This window comes from Saccoglossus kowalevskii, chromosome 8 (genome assembly GCF_978046115.1).
Source record: "Saccoglossus kowalevskii chromosome 8, keSacKowa6.1, whole genome shotgun sequence".
Classification (NCBI taxonomy): Eukaryota; Metazoa; Hemichordata; class Enteropneusta; family Harrimaniidae; genus Saccoglossus; species Saccoglossus kowalevskii.
In genome coordinates this window covers 27,635,672-27,655,934 of record NC_140648.1, presented here as the reverse complement: position 1 = coordinate 27,655,934, position 20,263 = coordinate 27,635,672, and the positions used below count along the sequence as shown (strand labels likewise).

The 20,263-nt window shown below is 34.7% G+C and overlaps 1 protein-coding gene across 1 annotated transcript in view; it reads right to left on the bottom strand.

Annotated features, from left to right (window-relative positions):
* LOC100328988 (fork-head box K transcription factor) overlaps positions 1–20,263 on the bottom strand; it is a 64,301-nt gene that overhangs the window by 5,681 nt on the left and 38,357 nt on the right. The window contains exons 3-6 of the mRNA XM_002741988.4: positions 7,136–7,430; positions 6,552–6,748; positions 4,621–4,873; positions 3,573–3,777 (exon numbers count right to left, since the gene is read on the bottom strand). Coding sequence (XP_002742034.1) covers positions 3,573–3,777; positions 4,621–4,873; positions 6,552–6,748; positions 7,136–7,430 — 950 coding nt within the window. The remainder of the gene's footprint in view (positions 1–3,572; positions 3,778–4,620; positions 4,874–6,551; positions 6,749–7,135; positions 7,431–20,263) is intronic.

The following is a 20,263-nucleotide window of genomic DNA, read 5'->3' as shown; positions in this document are numbered from 1 at the left end:
TGCGTTACCGTACCGGCCGGACAATTACCGTACTGATAGGACCAATACCGACTATTTATCACCTTCGATTAATGAATGCATGGTAAACAAAGCCCCGGTAACTGATCGGCGCCCTGCCGGTAACCGTGAGTCATGCATGAATTAATTGGGCATTTTGCAAACAATAAGAATTTTTTTTTCACCCACCCATTGAAAGTGAATAATTTGAAAAGGACATGACTTGTACAACAGAGTGTTACGTCCCAGTCGACTAGAGGACTCGATGGGTTAATTATTTGTTTATATTTGTCAGTAGCTCACACAGTGGAAAGAAAGTCGGACAACCGTCGAAATACAAATAAATAAATTAAATAAAAAAGTCTTTCTGAAATTTCATGTTTTTTTTCAATATATGTGTGTTATTCACATATTCATGATCGCCTGTAACGCTATAAAACGACAGTCCTACATCGTAGCTTACCCACGACGTTGAATAAAACGTCTCAACCTGTCGCATGAATTCGATGATACTTGCATAATGTGTCAGCGTGACTCGCTTGGCCGAGCTCACATGTATTTAAATTCGGGCTTGGGCGTTCGAAAATCTGTTTTGATACTTTGTTGACAATAACACGCGCAACGCGTGCACGTAGTCCAGATAAAATTCAAGTGCGTAAAACGGAATTTGACCTTGCTCTAGGTCAACATTTTTCTATTGCTTTTCGACCTCATTTTGTGAGTTTGCTTATGGAATTGTCCAAACATATTTACCCGATATTTACACACCTCCTCCAACAATCCCCAATGTAACTTTATTATAACAAAACAGAGTGTGCAAGTGTGCCGGTATATCTCTTTTTGGAACATGTGATTGGCCCTGAAAAGGGCTGTTTGGTTTGGGGCAGAATACGATTTAGACTGGAAAGGTCGGGACTTTTTGTTTTACAAAAAAAATATAATTACAGCCAATACAAAGTCAGCTTGGACATTCAGTTGCGAGACATAACAAAATAAACGGTGCCAGCGATGGATTTTGCGAATGAAAGAACAAACTAAACGCAATCAAAGGCGCCGACCACTCGCGTTGGAAATAAACTAATAAAACGCGTTGCGACGAGAAATTTCGTCTGCATCTATCATTCACGCAAACGCACACACACATGCTATTTTCGTATGTTGAATACGTTGGCAACGTCGTCAAATATTTAGCCCAATCACTGAATAAAAAAACATCCAACACACGTGCACTGGCGCCAGATAAAGTGAAAAAATGAAAACAAAATTACGTCTGCACTGTGCATTTTTAACAATAACCAAAACCATTAGGTTACATGCCAAAACTACCGACTCAGGATTCATCATACACAAATATAGCCACTTTCATGGAACTGTTATTTTTGTAACCCACTTTGTCGGCTCAGTTGATTTGGGAGCACTGATCCCAATTTAAAAAAAATAAAAATATCGTATAAAATAAAGACGCAGTTCCGTCTGTAGTCGTATCCAACAGTTCACATGGACGTACTGGGAGCTCCATGGTCTCAAAAAAATCATGTGTAGCATTATCACGCGCAACTTGAATGTAAATATTATGCAATAATAATGGTAAAGTTTAATCTCTGACAAATAAAAAGACGCAACAAATTGACCTGGTGGTGTATTTGACCTCGAAAGCTACTGCATAGCAAACATGAACAAAATGATTTATAAACAGACTATAACTACAAACTAAACAAATTCTACTCAAATTAATTCTACAGTTTTGCTTTCTCAGGCGATCCTGTGCATAAAACTGAAATTTAAACAGGTCGGCATTTTACCGGTAAACCGGAAAATCAATGCATAAATTAACTTGTCAGAAGTGTGAATTGCCTCCTGCCAGTACGGTAACGGCCTTGCCGGTACGGCTAATGACCTTCGGGTACGGTAAAGCAGCGGCCGGTACGGTAAAGCAGCGGCCGGTACGGTAAAGCAGCGGCCGGTACGGTAAAGCAACGGCCGGTACGGTAAAGAAACGCATGCCGCAGGAGACTCACAGGAAACCGGCTTGGTGGTAATGATCAGTTCCCTAAGTATCATATAAAAAAAGATTACCAATATTTGTTAAGCAAACTTAAATTAGTGGCATTTTGAAGGGGTGGGCGCTTTGCCAAATGTGACCCAAAATATAAAAATTGTGCAAAATTGGGGTGTGGGCGCTTGACCGGGCATGGGTGCTAATGCGGTCGAGTATGGTAAATGGTGTATATGTCGCATACGACTTATTTACCACTTTCGTGTCACTGAGAATGTTCTAGAACCGTACTGTGTCTTGGGTGGAATATTCTAGATTTTTTTTAGAAACTGGTTGAATAGGCAATAGAAGGTAATGGAACATTCTAGAAATGTGTAGTAAGTTCCAGACTCATTATGTATGCTGATGTAATGGTCTATTTATAGACAGTGTGGGTATATACAGGGGAGTTGTTCAGCACTGAGATCAGATCGGAGATCTCGTCGAATTTTATTGGAGTTTAAGTATCTAGTCATTGGAGTAGTGGAGTTTTACCGCGTTATTGTACTTGATGTTTGCAGAGTATAATAATACCAGTACCAGTTGAAACCTCATCTGTTGGGTCCGTGTTCGTATGTTATCATCGCCGCCAGGGAAGTCTTTATGTTACTGTTGCCATTTTGGTATTTGAACCATCACACCTGTACTATACCAATTACGGTAATATTACGTTGCGTGTGACAGTAAATAAAAAATAGAAATAACAAATGCTACTTATAATGCATCAGGCAATGAATTGCATTGTTTTGTTGCTGAGTATTTTAGACTGTGTTGGTTGGGTGTAAGATTCAGTTTTAGAGTATAATAATTCAAGCTACGGGCTAAGCGGTTTGGATAACTTTGAGACAATTGGTCTAAATAGTTATTTACATTATATATAAAATAGTTATAACTAAGATAAAAGACAAATAAACAGGTTTGAAATTTGCCGAGTGAAAAAATGTCTAGTATTCTTAGTTTTTGGAACAGAGGAGCAGCATGGAAATACGAGTCACAGAGAAAGTGATGGGGCGTACTATTTTTTTCTGTGAGAGATATACGAGTTGAAGTACCAGTAGAGTTGCTTTCCATGTTATATTCTGGTTAACAAAGAAACAAAGGTAATTAGAGGCACATACGCCCTCTTCGATGACTCGTTATTATATTATCCAGGCTGCTCCCGGTAGTGACTGATCAGTGGTTTTAATTATCATGTAATTTTTTTTTTTTTTTCAAAAGTACCGGTAATTATAAGTCCCTGAGAGAGTTTATTGTTTTGAATGAATTTAAAAAGGTTAACATCATCTGCCGAGAACGGAAAGTGAGAAGAATTGGTAGAGTTACTATACATCATTAATATAAATCAAAAATGAGATTTGCCATAGAATCCACCCTTGAAGAATCTTGTGCTATATAACGGTGGTGTCAGAAATGACAGGAAAAGATCATTTGTCATGTGATTCAGAATGTTCTAAACTTGCTCTACATTGGATCTCGTCTGAAGGCAGGATATCCCCTACTGCCTTCAAATTATAATGAACAATAAACATTTATTAAATACCTTCATTAATGTCTTCTCTTTTAATTCCATTAGAAGAATCTAATCCGATCACACCATTACTGGCCGGCATGGCCATTGCTTTACTGACCATATAATTTTTTGGCTGACTAATAACTGTTGGTAGTTGATGTGTTGCCATGGTGACAGTGATTGGAACACCTGCATTACTAACTGGCGGAGGCGGTGACATAGGTGTGAATTTCACCTGTAACATAAAACATTGAGAAATGATGGTAAGAGGGCATACATGGCTAACAGTGAGCCTTAACACCAACAGGATTGAGCAACAGTTGTGTATAAAGTGATGGGGTAAATCTGATTAAAATCATATCTCATTGAAATTTCGTGTACAAGTGAAGTGCACCACATACGTTAGAATATGGAAATGTTTGTTTTCTGGTTTCAGGGGATGTTTTGCCAACCAAAATCAACAATTAATCAAAGATGGCAGAAAACACAGGGACAGACAATGACAGTAACATAGGGACACAGGGAAATTTTGCGTACAAGTGAAGTGCGCCACATACGATAGAATATGGAAATGTTTGTTTTCTAGTTTCAGGAGATGTTTTGCCAATCCACAGGGACAGACAATGATGTAACGTCACTTAAAAGTAAAATTATACTTAGTTTCATCATAAGAGAATGCTCAATGCGATACAATATCTGCCATGTTACTCCCATACACAAGTTGACCTGAAACTTGTGTTCTTTGACCTGATAAGGTCAAGTCAATTATTAACCAATCAAAATGTTGGCGGTGTAAACAATTCATCAATTTTTCCTGGGGCAAGAAACAATATTTTTTCGAGGGGGGGAGCCTAATGTGCAAATTGACTAGATATTGCTTCACTAAGCCACAGGCAATTAGAATTTACAGAGTTGAAATGATATCTGGAGTTGAACACAAAAGAGAAGTAGCACATACTCTGTTGGCTGTTATCACAGGGGCTCAGTTGACATCAAAATAGTGACTATATAGAAAGTACTTTAAGTGGCAAAATGAATTGCATGGATGTTGCCTCATTGCAATGGAAAACATTCTTACTTCTTGTAATTGGTTTAGTATTCTAGGAGCTTGCACCATCTGTGTTGACTGCATAACAGCAACATTTTGTTGTGGTTGCTGCTGCTGTTGCTGTTGCTGCTGCTGCTGCTGTTGTTGTAACTGAAGTTGCTCAGCTTGATGCTCTGCATCACTACCAGATGGTACTGGTGAGCCTTCTCGTGATAAGTTATCTGGAGTAAATGTCCCCATGTGGTGATACTGACTACTGTGTGTGGGTGAAGCTGGTGCTGACCTGAAAGAATAAATCAATTTAGTAATGTTAGAAATATTAAAAATAACCATCAGTACTTGACATACATGGTCTTTTCTTGACAAACAGTCTGAGAATACATACAATACATTCACAAATATCATGAATGTTATTTTAGGAAGTAAGTCGTATTTGCCTCCCCAATCTTGTTACCTTACTTCCTGATTCACAGAAGATATTATATACCACAGCCTGTAGGCTTTTGCTAAGTGTAAACAAGCAGCCTCTCGGCTGAGATAGCTCCGCTGTTAGCAAGGCACATTACAATTAAAGAACTGAAGATATCATTAGAAAATGAACAATATGTATAGTATGTATAGCAAAAATGGTAAATATTCATTAAAATTAGATAATTGAAGATATCATCACGAAATGAACAAATCTGAGAGAGTTCCACATGTATATCGAAGCAATCGGATAAATATCACTTTTTGCCAAAAATGACAAAAAATATTCACCAAAATTAGAGAATTGAAGATATCATCAATTGGACTTGCGGTTTTTAACAAGAAGTCGAAAATATCAACTTTTTACCAAAAATGACAAAAATATTCACCAAAATTAGGGAATTTACGATATCATCACAAAATGAACAAATCTTAGAAAGGTCCACATGTAGTACCTATATAAGTAATATCAAAGCAATTAGACTTTTAGTTTTTAACAAGAAGTCGAAAATATCACTTTTTGCCAAAAATATTCACCAAAATTAGAGAATTGAAGATATCATCACGAAATGAACAAATCTGAGAAACGTCCACATGTAGCATCTATATATGTAATATCAAAGCAACGGGTCTTGCGGTTTTTAACAAGAAGTCAAAAATATCACTTTTTACCAAAAATTCCAAAAATATTCACCAAAATTAGAGAATTGAAGATATCATCACAAAATGAACAAATCTAAGAGAGGTCTACCCCAGGTACATACACACCAAGTATCAAAGCATTGAGGCTTGTAGTTTTCAAGAAGAAGTCGAAAAAGTAAAACACTGACACGGACGACGGCCGACGGACAATCACTCATATGATAAGCTCCGCTCGACAAAGTCGACAACGGAGCTAAAAAAGTCACTTAACATAACAAAGGAAGATCAGAATATTTTTCAAATTCAAATAAATAAAAATATCCTACTCCGTGTTCTCACCAGACATTAGACATTTTCCTCCAGGTTTTTTACTCTCATGAGACAAATTGTCTCATAAAAATGTAAGAAGTTATACCGGTAACAAAATTCAAACATAAAATAAACTATACAAGGAAAACACAACATTGATTTATGTCTCTAGTTTCATGTAGATAAAAACTGATAGAACAATTACACCTGGTGAGAACAGTGCCACTCATCATTTCTTATGTTTAGCTGAAATGATTCTTTTAAATGGCGATAATTTTCTCAGATTACTCTGAGATTTGATATCTGTCAGTGATGACTAAAGTGAGATACTTTGTTGTAATTTAATCTACCAATCAGTTCCCCATTGGTAATTGGCGAAAGGAAGCAAAGGGGTTAGCAAAGTTCAGTGCATTTATTATGTTATCTTTATTTCATTTTACTGACATTTCAAACTGGTTTTACTGACATCTGAAAACTTTAGAAAACACTAGCACTGAACAACTATGCAGCTAAATACAGTTGGAAAATAAGATCACACCTACCTTGATGAAATGCCCCCAAATGGTGTTCTACTAAAACATGGTACTCCTCGCTGTCTCCGCCTTCTAAATGCTTGCTCTGTTAACTTGGCTTCGGATGCTGGATCTAACCGCCAAAATGACCCTTTACCAGGTTCTTCTTGTGAACGAGGCACTTTGATAAAGTAACGATTAAGTGACAAGTTGTGGCGAATTGAATTCTATAGAAGAAACAATATTTAGACATGCATTAGTGGACTGGATTAAGTATTTCATAATCATTGTGGCATCAAAACTAGAAATCAAAAACTACCGGTAGTTTATTTTAACACATGCCAAATGCACCAGGACTTTGGTGTCGCAACATTTTAATAACACCTTCTACTTGAAATGCCCAAATGTTTTGCACATGATAATTTCTCTTCTTGGAAAGGACAATTCCAAAAATTTGCTATTGCATACATGTAAGTGTCCTATATGCGCAATTGTCAGGAAAGCCCAATTTAGAAATACAAATGTTTCAGTTGGAAATTTTGTAGTTTTTTTTCACAAAATATTATTCAAGTCAGTATACCTTTATTAAAAGCAAATCATGAACAGAGACTTACCTGCCAGCCTTTGTCAGCTGACCTATAATAGGGATAATTTTTCATAATATGACAATAAATTCCACTAAGTGTTAATTGTTTATCTTGCGCCGATATAATTGCCTGGACTATGAGCTGAGCATATGAATAAGGTGGTTTGGAATCATCTTTAGGACTCTCGTTACTTGATGAGTGGCTTTCTTTATCTTCAGCAGCCACTGCTGCAGCTGCATACGCTGCTGCTTGGAGTTCAGAAGCGACATTGCGGCGGTGACCGGTGCCACCACGTGGACTAGACGGACATGAATTGGCAGCACTGTAATTAAATAACAAGAAAAGCATAGTTTAGAAAAGATAAATAATATAATATTTATTATCACCGTAAAGAATACAGTCTAAACACTGTGTGCTGCTATTGATGTTTTTCAAATAAAAATATCATGTGACCAGGAATTAATAAAGTACATATTCATAATTTAAACTGGTCACATTGATCGTCGCTGTATATCATCAACTGGGTTGACATTTATTTTTACATACTTGTCATAAAAATCAATTTAGATTAAGTAATTTTACTGAATTTCATTTTCACAAATTTATATCAGCTTTCAAGGAAAAAAAAAATATATATTATTTTGATTATATGATACCTACTGATGCTGTGAAAATATTAGCACCGTCTTTTTCATGTTAGAAAATATACGTCATCTATAATAGAAGTCTTATTCATCAGAGCATAAAAGGGTAATTAAAATAGATGGACAGGTAGAATTCAGAAGTTAGATTAATGTATACAATAGAGATTTAACTGATTACCCTGATTTCGCCATTAGAAGTGCATAGAAGTACATGTGAACCATGATTACATTTACATGTATATCGAAATATTACTTATTTTACACCGTATATTAACACCCCTCTGTATGATAGGGGAATATGAATCCATTGAATATGCATAAACGCGAGATTCAGTGATTTAATAACATAGTCTGACGCACACTACCACAAAGACATGATACAACATATACAACTGATTTAGTAATGAATGATGCAGCATGTGTTATTAAATACCATTATTTATTCAGAAAAAAAAAAGACAAACCAAATAGAGCATGATTGAGAGACTAATGTGTACTGTAGAAACAGTGACGCCCAAGTCTATGCTTACTTGTTCTGGGTATTGCAGATTATGGAACTGAGTGAGGTTTCAAAATGTGGCAATATAAGCAGATAAAATACATTTTTATATTTCAGTTTGAAAATCGCTTACTGTATTTTGTTTGTAGTATTAGTTCATGAAACATAACTGAGAAACCAATATATAAATAAATATTACCCTGGTATATTAAGTACAAATGTTACAGTTGTACCGATTTATTTTTGTTTCACAACTCTCATTGTCATACTAGTACCAACAATACTGAAAGCAATAATTCAAATTGAATATACACATATACATGCTAAATTTGATCTCAGAAGAATCTTCTCTAATAGAAGTGCAAATATACTAAAAATTTCTTTTTCTGTAACCTGGCCTATGAGGAGTTTGAACACTTTCATCATTTACAGTACAGTAACTAAGTTGTAGGGAAATCCTGTGAAAGTGTTGTCAAAATGCATTAAAATTTTAGCGAATTTCACATGTTACTGACTCAGCCACACTCAGAAATTTTAGAATAGGAGGGTTTTAGTGCAAAAAAAAATCATGTCAACTTCTTTTTTTGTAGTTATTGAAAAATGCTCCAAACTAAAGCCCACAAACTTAGGGAAATATACATTTTTGTACAATTTTAATAACAATAGTGATAGGCACACAATCCTGACCCCATGCCTTGTCAGTGAAGAATTAAAAGGGTTCATGAAACGTCTTTCAACAATCACTGGTCCATTTCTCTACTTACATGTATTTTGAAGTCAAATATACATAATTTATTGTACTGTCAGTGTGATACAACAAATAGGGTCAATATTTTTAGGGTCAATATTTCACTCTTTGACACAACTGTCAGACGAACTATTCTAATTTGAGTATGATTGCTGTAACATCGCTTCCTGATATATCTAACTTAGGTCATAGTAACATTGCGCAACACCATGCTTGTAATGTTGTTCTGACACAGCATTTATATTGTTATAGCCATGTCAATACAGAAAACCTGCATAGATTGCTCTGGATCGATCCAGGAATTACCATATCTAACTTATATTACAAACCATGTATGAAACATGGACTATACATCTCTAACTGCTAAGCAATGGTGTGGGTTGTCTCACACTTCTACCGGGATTGCCAGGGGTAAAATTTGTTTTGATCAATTATGGTTTGTTTGTTTTCATCATAAACAGCATCAGTATTGTGAAGTTCAATCAAAGCTAGCTTATTTACATATTTTATCTACCTGATTTTATAATGATTGTAAATTAATGGCCATAATCTTATTACACCACCTTAGTCAATGTTCATTTGGAACAGTGGGTGATGAAGCAACAATGTACATTTGGCTCTTTGCTGAGCCTCCTATTTGTTCTTTTTCTCTTTCTCTAAACATTTTATGACAAAAAAGGAGATAGTCTTGCTGTACCCAACGACTTCTCGGCTAAAAATTCAATAAAAATAATTAAACAAGATATTTCAACAAGCAGCCTCTCGGCTGAGATAGCTGTGCTGTTAGCAATGCACATTTCAATTAAAGAACAGAAGATATCATTAGAAAATGAACAATATTCAAAATACAAAAATATCATTTTTCACCATAAATGATTGTGGTTATTAACAAGAAGAAAATATCACTTTTTACCAAAAATGACAAAAATATTCATCAAAATTAGAGAATTGAAGATATCATGAAATGAACAAATTTGAGAGTGGTTCACATGTAGTAGCTATATATGTAATATCAAAGTAATTGGACTTGTCGTTTTTAACAAGAAGTCAAAAATATCACTTTTTACCAAAAATGACAAAAATATTCACCAAAAGTAAAGAATTGAAGATATCATCATGAAATGAAAAAATCTGAGAGAGGTCCACATGTAGTATCTATATATGCAATATCAAAGCAATTGGACTTGCTGTTTTTAACAAGAAGTCGAAAATATCACTTTTTACCACAAATGACAACATTATTCATCAAAATTAGAGAATTGAAGATATCATCATGAAATTAACAAATCTAAGATAGGTCTACCCCAGGTACATACACACCAAGTATCAAAGCATTCAGGCTTGTAGTTTTCAAGAAGAAGTCGAAAAAGTAAAACACTGACACGGACGACGGACAATCACTCATATGATAAGCTCCGTTCGACAAAGTTGACAGCGGAGCTAAAAAGTGAAAGCGAAGTTCAATGATGTTTTACATATCACAGAATTTAATGGGGGGGGGGGTGTGCATACACATAAATTTACATTATTTCAAGATGGCTGTGAATAGCTGCTTGTTTTCCAAGATGGCTGTTTTTAATAAATATGGAGACAAATTTGTTTTCATGAAAACTAAGCTCTCATTTTGACCTTGATGCTGATTGGTGGAATAATATTGAGCTCATCAATAATTACATAATGTACTGAACCACAGACAAATGACAATTGTGTCGCACCCAGAGAATTGTGAGTAACTATCAGTTTGAAATAAAATGAAGGAATCACAATGTTGAAAATATTGCTTGGCAGATTGTAGATTTCACACTGTTGTCAGATCAAATGAAAATTATTACTCGTTTCATAAATATATTGTAGGATTCAGGGTTCCACAACTTGTTGTCTTTGTTTATTTTGCATATGAAATGATTTTACATCTGAAATTTATAGCTTTAGCCAAAAAGTTTTTTTGGACAAATTTAGATGTACAAATGTACCTGTACATGTACAAATTTAGATGGGTTTTAAAGATGAGCGTAATTTTGAGATTAGTAGTCACATAAAAGAATCTAGTGGTCCAAGAACAGAATCTATTAACCACTGCTTGCTGGCTGTATTAAAACAACCAGCACATAAACGTGAGGGAGATATTTTGCGCATGAACAAGCGAGATCAGACAAATCGTTTTATTGATATTACGTGTTGTCTGAGTAAACAAGGTATGACCTAATTCAGTGAAAAAAAAACACATAATCCCTTCAAAATACTGTTCAGTTTATCGTGTATAGGTGACCAACCTTGCCCTGCACCAGCTGATAATTCTAGTGTTATCACTGAATGAGCAAAATCCTAGTTAACAGGTTAGTTGAGTGACAGCACTCAACATCCAGGGACATAGAATATATTTCTAGAAACCCCTAAATATGTTACAAACGCTCTTAATTGTTATCCATTACATAGACTAAAATATATAATTTACCAGCAGGATTACTACAAAGCTCAAAATTCACTAATGATCGTCTTATTTTATTTTTCATATCAGCAATATTATTGTTTTCAGCCTGGGATATTTCTCCCTCAGATAAATTTTCAAATAAATCTATTTCCTGGGATAAAATAATGACATAGGATAAATCTAAAATGACAAGAAAGATAAAAAGCTTTTAATCTTCAGGATTGTAATTATGCGACATTAAAGCTTTGATTTTAAATAATGATTCATCAGTCACTGTGCAGCAGTTATGATAGTCCCGGTAAACCTGTTGACAGAATAGGGTTACTGTATTTGCTCTATTGGTAGTGTACGTGTTAACATAAATGCCAGAAGAATGTCTATGGTCACAACAAGTCATATTTTAATACGAGTATTTATACGTGTATGTACTTAAGATGCGTTTCTAATAGAACAAATATGGTATACGTTTATCAACACAATTAGGGGCATCCTTAAAATAATAATATTTGCCTTCAAAAAATATATCATTGAATTTATGAGCAATATTTTAGATAATTAATAGCAGGAATTGACACATATTTCAGTTTCAGAGCACATATTTTGTATACATATTTTGTATTTGTATATATTTTCCTGTCTGAAGGGAATAATCCCTCTATACAGGTTTATGGTTTAATGTACCAGCTTCAATGCTGAAAAAAACAGCATTCAGAAAAAAATTTGACAATCTGTGATAAAACAAGTCATTGAAAATGACACAGTCCCTGTTAAGTTCTCTTGGTGCTCGTCCTATTAAAGCGCAGGGGTTGTAGCGAGCGTGTCCTTGAAACTGTGAAAGTGGCGTATACAACAGATTGTTTATTGACATCAAAACAAGTGTTTCGTGTCATAGTAATATGGCCAAAATAAAAACAGCCGCTATTCAGCCATTTTTGATCTGATTATGAAACACACTGATATGTATGATGTATGTGCCAAATACGAATGAAAATGGTACATAAATTGTGGCTGTCAATCGGCCATCCTTAACCAGATTTTGAAACAAATTGTCATGGACATGCATCCTAACATGTATAAAGTACATGTATGTGCCAAATTTGAATGAAAACTGACAGAGCTGTCCATGATACTGCATAAAAAAACAAAAACAAGATGCTTGCCAGTCGACCATCTTTGATCCAATTGCGAAATAAATCGTCATGGACATGTATCCTAACATGTATAATCTATGTACCAAGTTTGAATGACAACTGACAAAGCATGTCCAAAATACAACATTTTCAAAAAACAAGATGGCTGCCAGTCGGCCATTTTGAATTGAATCGCTAAACCACTGCATGTTCATATGTCCCACATAAAGTACTAGGCACATGCAAAGAATGGAATCAGTCCACAGGATTCTGAAATATGACGTTGGATAGACTGACACACGGTCAGACGGTCAAACGGACAGACTCAGGAACTCACGGACGGTCGGGGACATGTATCCTAACATGTATGATCTATGTACTAACTTTGAATGAAAACTGACAAAGCATGTCCAAAATACGACATTTTCAAAAAACAAGATGGCTGCCAGTCGGCCATCTTTGATCTAATTGTGAAATAAATCATCATGGACATGTATCCTAACTTGTATAATCTATGTACCAAGTTTGAATGAAAACTAACAAAGCATGTCCAAAATACAGCATTTTCAAAAAACAAGATGGCTGCCAGTCTGCCATTTTGAATCGAATCACTAAACCACTGCATGTGCATATGTCCCACATAAATTACTAGGCACATGCAAAGAATGAACGGAATCGGTCCAAGGGATTCTGAGATATGACTCCGGACGGACGGACAGACGGACGGACGAACGCATGAACGGACGGAGACCGAATTATAAGTCCCCGTTTTCGGACTTCGTCCGAACGGGGACTAACCAGGTGAATATCCTGAAAAATCGGAATGGTGAAATTAATCTGGAGGAAATTAATTTGATTTCAGTACCTCTCGTTTTTTGTGAACTTTAACAAATTATTATGAACATTATGAAGTACTTTTGAAGAAGCTAAACCTAATTTGGATTTTTGGTTTTGGATTAGACAACACAAGGAAACAGAGAACATCTGGCATTCCTACGAAAACTATTAGCATAGCATAGCGAAAAAATGATTTCAATCTACACATGAAAATATAATCTCAATCTCATTTGAACAATTAGCCGCAAAAATACGTGGCAGCTCAGAAAAGTAGTTCAAACAATGAGAACATTTTGCAAATGCAGATGTCAGACATCTGGCTCATGCTGTGCATACGCTGGCTGTAAACAAAATTATTATTAAATTCTTTATCAAAACAGATAAATCTTGTTTATAGACACCTGTTATGAATAAGGCATTGTAATTAGTTTAAGAAAAATAATATGTTATTTCCTTTCACTGGTGAGATATGTGCCATGACAATGGATATGTGTTTCTATGACAACGGACCATCAAAGCGAGATTTCTTATATAGTGAAACACTTGTACATTCATTCAATGTGCAGAAGACGCCAACCCTAATCCATAAATTGAACTGTGGAATTGTGGACATCATTAATGTTTATACACAATTAATTTGCCTAAAACGAATACCAAAGTCACAGAAAAAAGTGTTTTGTTATAGTGTTTTCACATGCCCATTGAGAAGGTGAGAAAGGAGTCACTTGTTTGCAATTATAAATTCAAATCAATAAATTACTGCAAGATTAGGTTTCAGCGATGATGATCCTTTTAAACTGGTGGTTTTCAACCTCCAGAATTCGACCATGGTTCACAGGCACCTGTTTGAAATAATGAATACACTTCTTGCATGTCTTTAATGTTGCAGTTTTATTTTTATGACAATTTTGTTTATATTCTCTAGCAGATACAGTGCACAACTATAAAAGGTATAGACGAAATAAACATTTTATAAATTTATAACCTTATAAATTCAAAAAGATTCCAATTGACAAATCCAGCAAGGGTGTTGTTAAGCATATTAAAATTAATGGACTTAGTTAGACACAACATCACATTCATACATGTACAGTTGAAGGCATGCAATCACAGTATGGTTGTGGACAATATTGAGCTTGTCAGCCAATCACAAGTACATACCATATTTGCTCTATCAGTAGAACATGTGCTTTCATAAAATACAAAATTGTTTCTCTGGTGAAAACAAGTTCTACTTTAATGATTTTGTGTGCACACCGAATGCAATTTGGGGTTTATATAAACGTCTAGTTGGAAATGCACTAATAGAGCAAATACTGTAGAATACTTTATTTTCGCTTGGAATTTATTTTCGCTGAAGGAATGATTTCGTGAAAATAAAATCCAGCGAATATACTTTTTTTCCAATATTTCACATTAAACTCATCAAAAATCAGTGAAAATAAATTCCATACAAAACGCCCAAAAATCCTTTTCAGCGAAAATTAATTCCAGCGAAAATAAAGTATTCTACAGTACCATATCTGAATTTAAATGAAAGCTGAGTCGATATTTCCGAATATTTTACACCACATCGATATTTCTGTCTGCATTTATCTATCCATCGCACCATGTTCTGTTCTATATGGAACACATGTAAAATACATCGTTTGTTTACACAAAACTCGAACATGCGCTGCATGCCGACTGCAGCACTTTAATGTAGATCCATTACTTAAGCAAAACAGGGATAAAAACTGTGGCTTATACACTACACTGAATAAAATTCTGGATGAACTGGGTGGACATAGGTCAGAATGCCAACCAACAACACACATGGTTTCCTTCCAACTATTTTTTTTTAACAGTGCTCTCCCTAAGCCATTTAAAGCATGGTGTTTTTACCATGCTTGGCGTCTGTAATACCAATTCATGAAGCAATAGAATCCATTGATATGTTTTCATTGTCCCACAAAGTATTATTAAGCAAATCAGGCACCATACCAATTACCAACGGAGAACAGTAAATTCCAAGATCTTATTTAAGCAGCACAGAATTAGACACAATTGAAATTAATCTAATCCTCACTCCAGTTGCAATTCTTGAAATTTTTTTCATGATGAAATAAATATACAAGAAACTTAAGGATGGGCAATCAAGAGACATAACTGTTTTAATCTGTGATCCTAAACGTCACAGAGAGACAAAAATCCTCTTCCTGGCCTTTCAGGGGTCATTTTGACTCCAGAAGAGTGATACCAATAATGCTCTGCAGTTAAAATTCACAAAGAACAGGAAACCATTATACAATTGTTCCTAGCCAAATGTCAGAAATTTGAGAACTGTTATGATAAAGAATGGATTATCCTTGTGAGGATCACATTCAGTCCGCAGAAGACAAACATGAAGACAAATATGAAATTTACCAGAAAAAAATGAAACTGTTCTACTCTTATGAACATTATGTGAAGCACCTTTTTTCTTTAAAAAGGTCACCTTACTGCCTAATAACAGCACTCAGTCAGTCAGTCAGTCAGTCAGTCAGTCAGTCAGTAAGTTGGCGAGCATCAGACCCATTTCATTGCATGTAACACTCAAACATACAGTATTGATCTATTATTTGAACAAACACACCCTTGAATCCTGGTCAGGTTTATTTAAAATGGATTTCTCAAACCACAAACTGGATAATTAAACCACCACATAGCAAACATCCCATGGTTTAATTGATAACCTAATGCTAGGTTACTAATAACAAAATGTAATTTTCTTTCCATCTCAGAACATTGTTCGACATTTAAATTACAGAAGAAATGTCAATATAATGGATTAAACAGACTCCCACACACACACATAGACACACCAAGCGATCAATCTGCAATCTTTTAATCGGAACATTTTACAATTTTCGAACATAACACTGGAATAAATTATTTATAACAGTTGGTACCTGCTGTTTACAAGGCACTTCATTTAATATGTGTAACATTTATAGATTGGTGCAGGCCCCCTTAACTTTATAATAATTTGACTATTTATAGAACTCTTAAGTACGTGCTAATTTATCCCACATTTATATATTTTATTTGTTTATACATGCAACTGTAAATTTAAGTTGTTTCTGCAAATCAGATCCGCAACAGAGCAACTGAAAATACAATCATGAGCAAAACACTGTTCTATCATGCATTTCTTATTTATTTATTAATACAAAAACAGAAATAATTTACTAGACAGATAGGTTTAATAACAATACTATTGAGTGATTTAGATCGGTAATATTGACAAAGTATTGAATTTTAACCTAAATGTTCAAGCACTGTGAGGTACAATGATGTTTTCATCCAAAATGCAAATATTGACTAAATAATATGAATGTTGCTCAAATTGTATGTTTTCCCGTGCTGTTTTTATTTTTAGTTCAAGAATTTATTTTGGTTTTACAAATAATGTTGTTTGTTTCAATATTTTGATAAAAATGTTACCTCCTTGAGCTTTTGATCGTCATCCTCAGACACTTCTTAATCATTTGTAATGTGACAACACTAAATTTCCAGACATTGTCTTTATTTTTGTTTGAATCGCACACGCTCAATATTTTACACCTAACACCATAAAATTGATCAGAACATAAATAGGCAGTGTTAGCAGATAAATGGAGATCACAATACTACAACCTATATTCCCCTCATGAATATATATAACATCACAGTTGTCACACATCGCGTGTTGCAATTTTGTGTAAACATTCATTTTACATGTGTTTTGTGGTGTGACGACTATGATGTTTTCAGAGCACAACATCTGTGCCAGGCTTTAATGGAACAACACCAGTGCCTTGGACCACAATTGTCTAACAACGTTCTCGTCTGCAGGATGGGCTTCTACAAGTTTAAATTCAACAAAGATGCAAGATTATAAACAATTATAATTATGAAAAGAAAACTGAAATTTGAATCATCCAGAGTGACAGCTAAGCTGAGCTAAGCTAAGCTGAGGTGACATTTAGTGAAAGTTTTAATTATTTAGCACTAACACAGATTTTGGCTGTTTTTTTTCCTAGAATAGAATATGTTTTACTTCCCAATTTCAACATTGCTGTAAGTTCATATTAACAAGAATTGAGAGAATCATGGTCTGAATTACTTGATGCTATTCTACAAGCATTTGAAAACATTACCTAAAATACTCATTATATAGGACAGTTGTGAGTTTAATGTCCACTTCAGACAAAGTTTACAAGTTTTGTTTCTCTTCGTCCACATCCTGTACATTTTTTTTAATTCTTTATTTCTTATTTCACTCACCCACCTCTATAATCGTGATATTAAAGTGGTTTATTTCCTTGCAAAAGCAGAAACAAGACTGATATATATCCGGAAGATAGTGAGCAAAACTTGATCAACTTTGATTAGGAGACATGAACATTATATTAGACCAGAATTTCAATTGCCTGAATACATCACTCTGATTGGTTGAGTTTTTAATTATGCAAGCTGTGGTAAATACATCGTATACCAAGTTTTTTCATATATATTAACAGGCACTGAATGTGAATAACACATTAGAGAGGTAAATCCTGCTGTCAACATAAAACAATGAAGATATATTGCGTCCCTTGAAAATTTAAAGTTCAAAAGAGAAGCATAAAATGATTATTATCTTTTCACAATTATGCAAGCGATGCCAAAAAAATCATTGCCTTCTGCACTGAATTGCTTGTGAACCCAAAAGTATACCGGTAGTTGATCCTCAAAACACAATTGGACGTACAACACTAATTTGGGACTATATTTTTTGTTTTTAATTATATCGATTGAGATGATTTCACATCTATCAATATTGCTGCTAACAAGAACTACTCGAATAAATCTTGCGACGTCAAAATACTGGATCAAATTTGCTCCATCACTCAATGTTTCTAGAATCGCTGTATGCTTGTTACAGGGTCTATTTTTATTTTACCACTCACGCTTGTGTGTGTATGTTGTGCAAAATCTCTTGGTATACCTGCCTTTGGTGGTAGTTTTTTGCCTCAGTACGTAAAATAAGCAGTATTTCACTGGTTCTAATTTTACAACTTTTCCCCTTGAAAACAATAAAATGTGTCATAATGTCACATGTTCACACCAATTTCATTATCAGCAAAGATAACAAAATTAAAACCCAGTAAAATATTATTGTATTTTAAGTAGCTTCTTATTTCATAGTCATTTGGAGGGAAATCAAAACATTTTATATTAATCTAAGTCATGTTATTATATTCAACTGGGAGCTGATAAATAAATTATTAACAGAAATGTAGTAGCAGGTTGAATCATGTATTCATGAATGGACATGGTAATTGACTACGTTCTTGTTATAGAATATTGTCCCAAGGTACACAATATGTACATTAAAAAGAAAATATCATATCCAGACCATGTTATGCCAATAAATTATCATGCCAATAAACAAAATGAAGATCATGCTGGTGTTATTAAAAACCAAATCACATGTAGAAAATTAAAGATGAATGCTGTAATCCATGTCATATTATTTTGCACAATGATTCAGCTGCTCTGAAATTTCACTATTCTACGGTGTAGCTAACAGTTTAAGTCGTGGAGACAAAATTATGCACAGGTCACAGACACCAAGTCCAGAGATAAGGAGGCCAGTACCAGTAGGTTTGAAAACAAGCAGGCCCACAGCTGAGATAACTCCCCTGTTAGCAATGCATATTTCAATTAGAGATGTATCACAAAACGAACAAATCTGAGATCAGCCAACCTGAGATACCTACCGGGTATATGCATAATATCAAAGCAAGCAGACTTGTAGTTTTCAAGAAGTTTAAAAAGTAAAAAGTTACTGCAGACGCAGAAACAAGATGGACAATTACTAATATGATAAGCTCTGCTCGACTGATTCAACAGAGGAGCTAACAATATATCGTAATTGTTGTTTTCAAATCAAGACCTTAGACAAAAATGGCAGAAGTTATCTTGTTCAAATAAAGCGAGGCACAAGACTGGGTTTTTATTCTATCAAATAGTGTTCCATCCACCTCGTCATCCCATCCACTATTTCCCTGACCTATGTAACCATGATATTCAAATAGTGGAAGCTACGAGTATGGAACACTACTTTAGAAGAAAATACAAGTCTTTTGATTCTCTCACTCAACAAGAACTTCATGCGTTGAGCCAATTAATTAAAACGATGTGCAGGCTTTCTGGTGTATGATCCCTAATGGTCACACACCCTGGTATTTATCAGGATTTTATTGGTTTTACAACTTCAGTGACTCCTTAATAATTGAGAGAATCTCATAGGTAGTTATTTCATCTGTTACAAAAAGTACCAGGATGTGTGACCTCTAAGGCGTCATGTTAAAGGTTAATTCATCATTTGTATATCATAGACATGACTCCAAAAATGTTATTCAATAAATCAAAATATACTAAACGGACTGAACATAGCAACTCTGTCCCAAATATACAAAATCATTTACAAAAGGCAGACACAGATGCAATACCTACTCTAAGAATAAACACAGACTGATGCATGGTTCATTTACTAATGCGGTTGTAAATACGGACAAATTACAATATCGCAAGAGAGGTTTTTCAAATCATGGGACCATCTTCTATATTATTCACAGCAAACCTTTGGTTGAAGCATGCAAGCACCATTGTGATGGAATATCAATAAGAGATTCAGACATTCCGGACAACCCAAATTTGTTATCACGGAAGCTCATCTCCAAAAGTGCACATAAACCAAAAATGGCATTTATTGTACGCTAACGTGTTAGTTTGACTCACCGTTGTCATTTACATAAGTACACACACTCTAAGAAAGCAAATATGGTATTGTTTTCTGAATCAACTTTATATTAGTA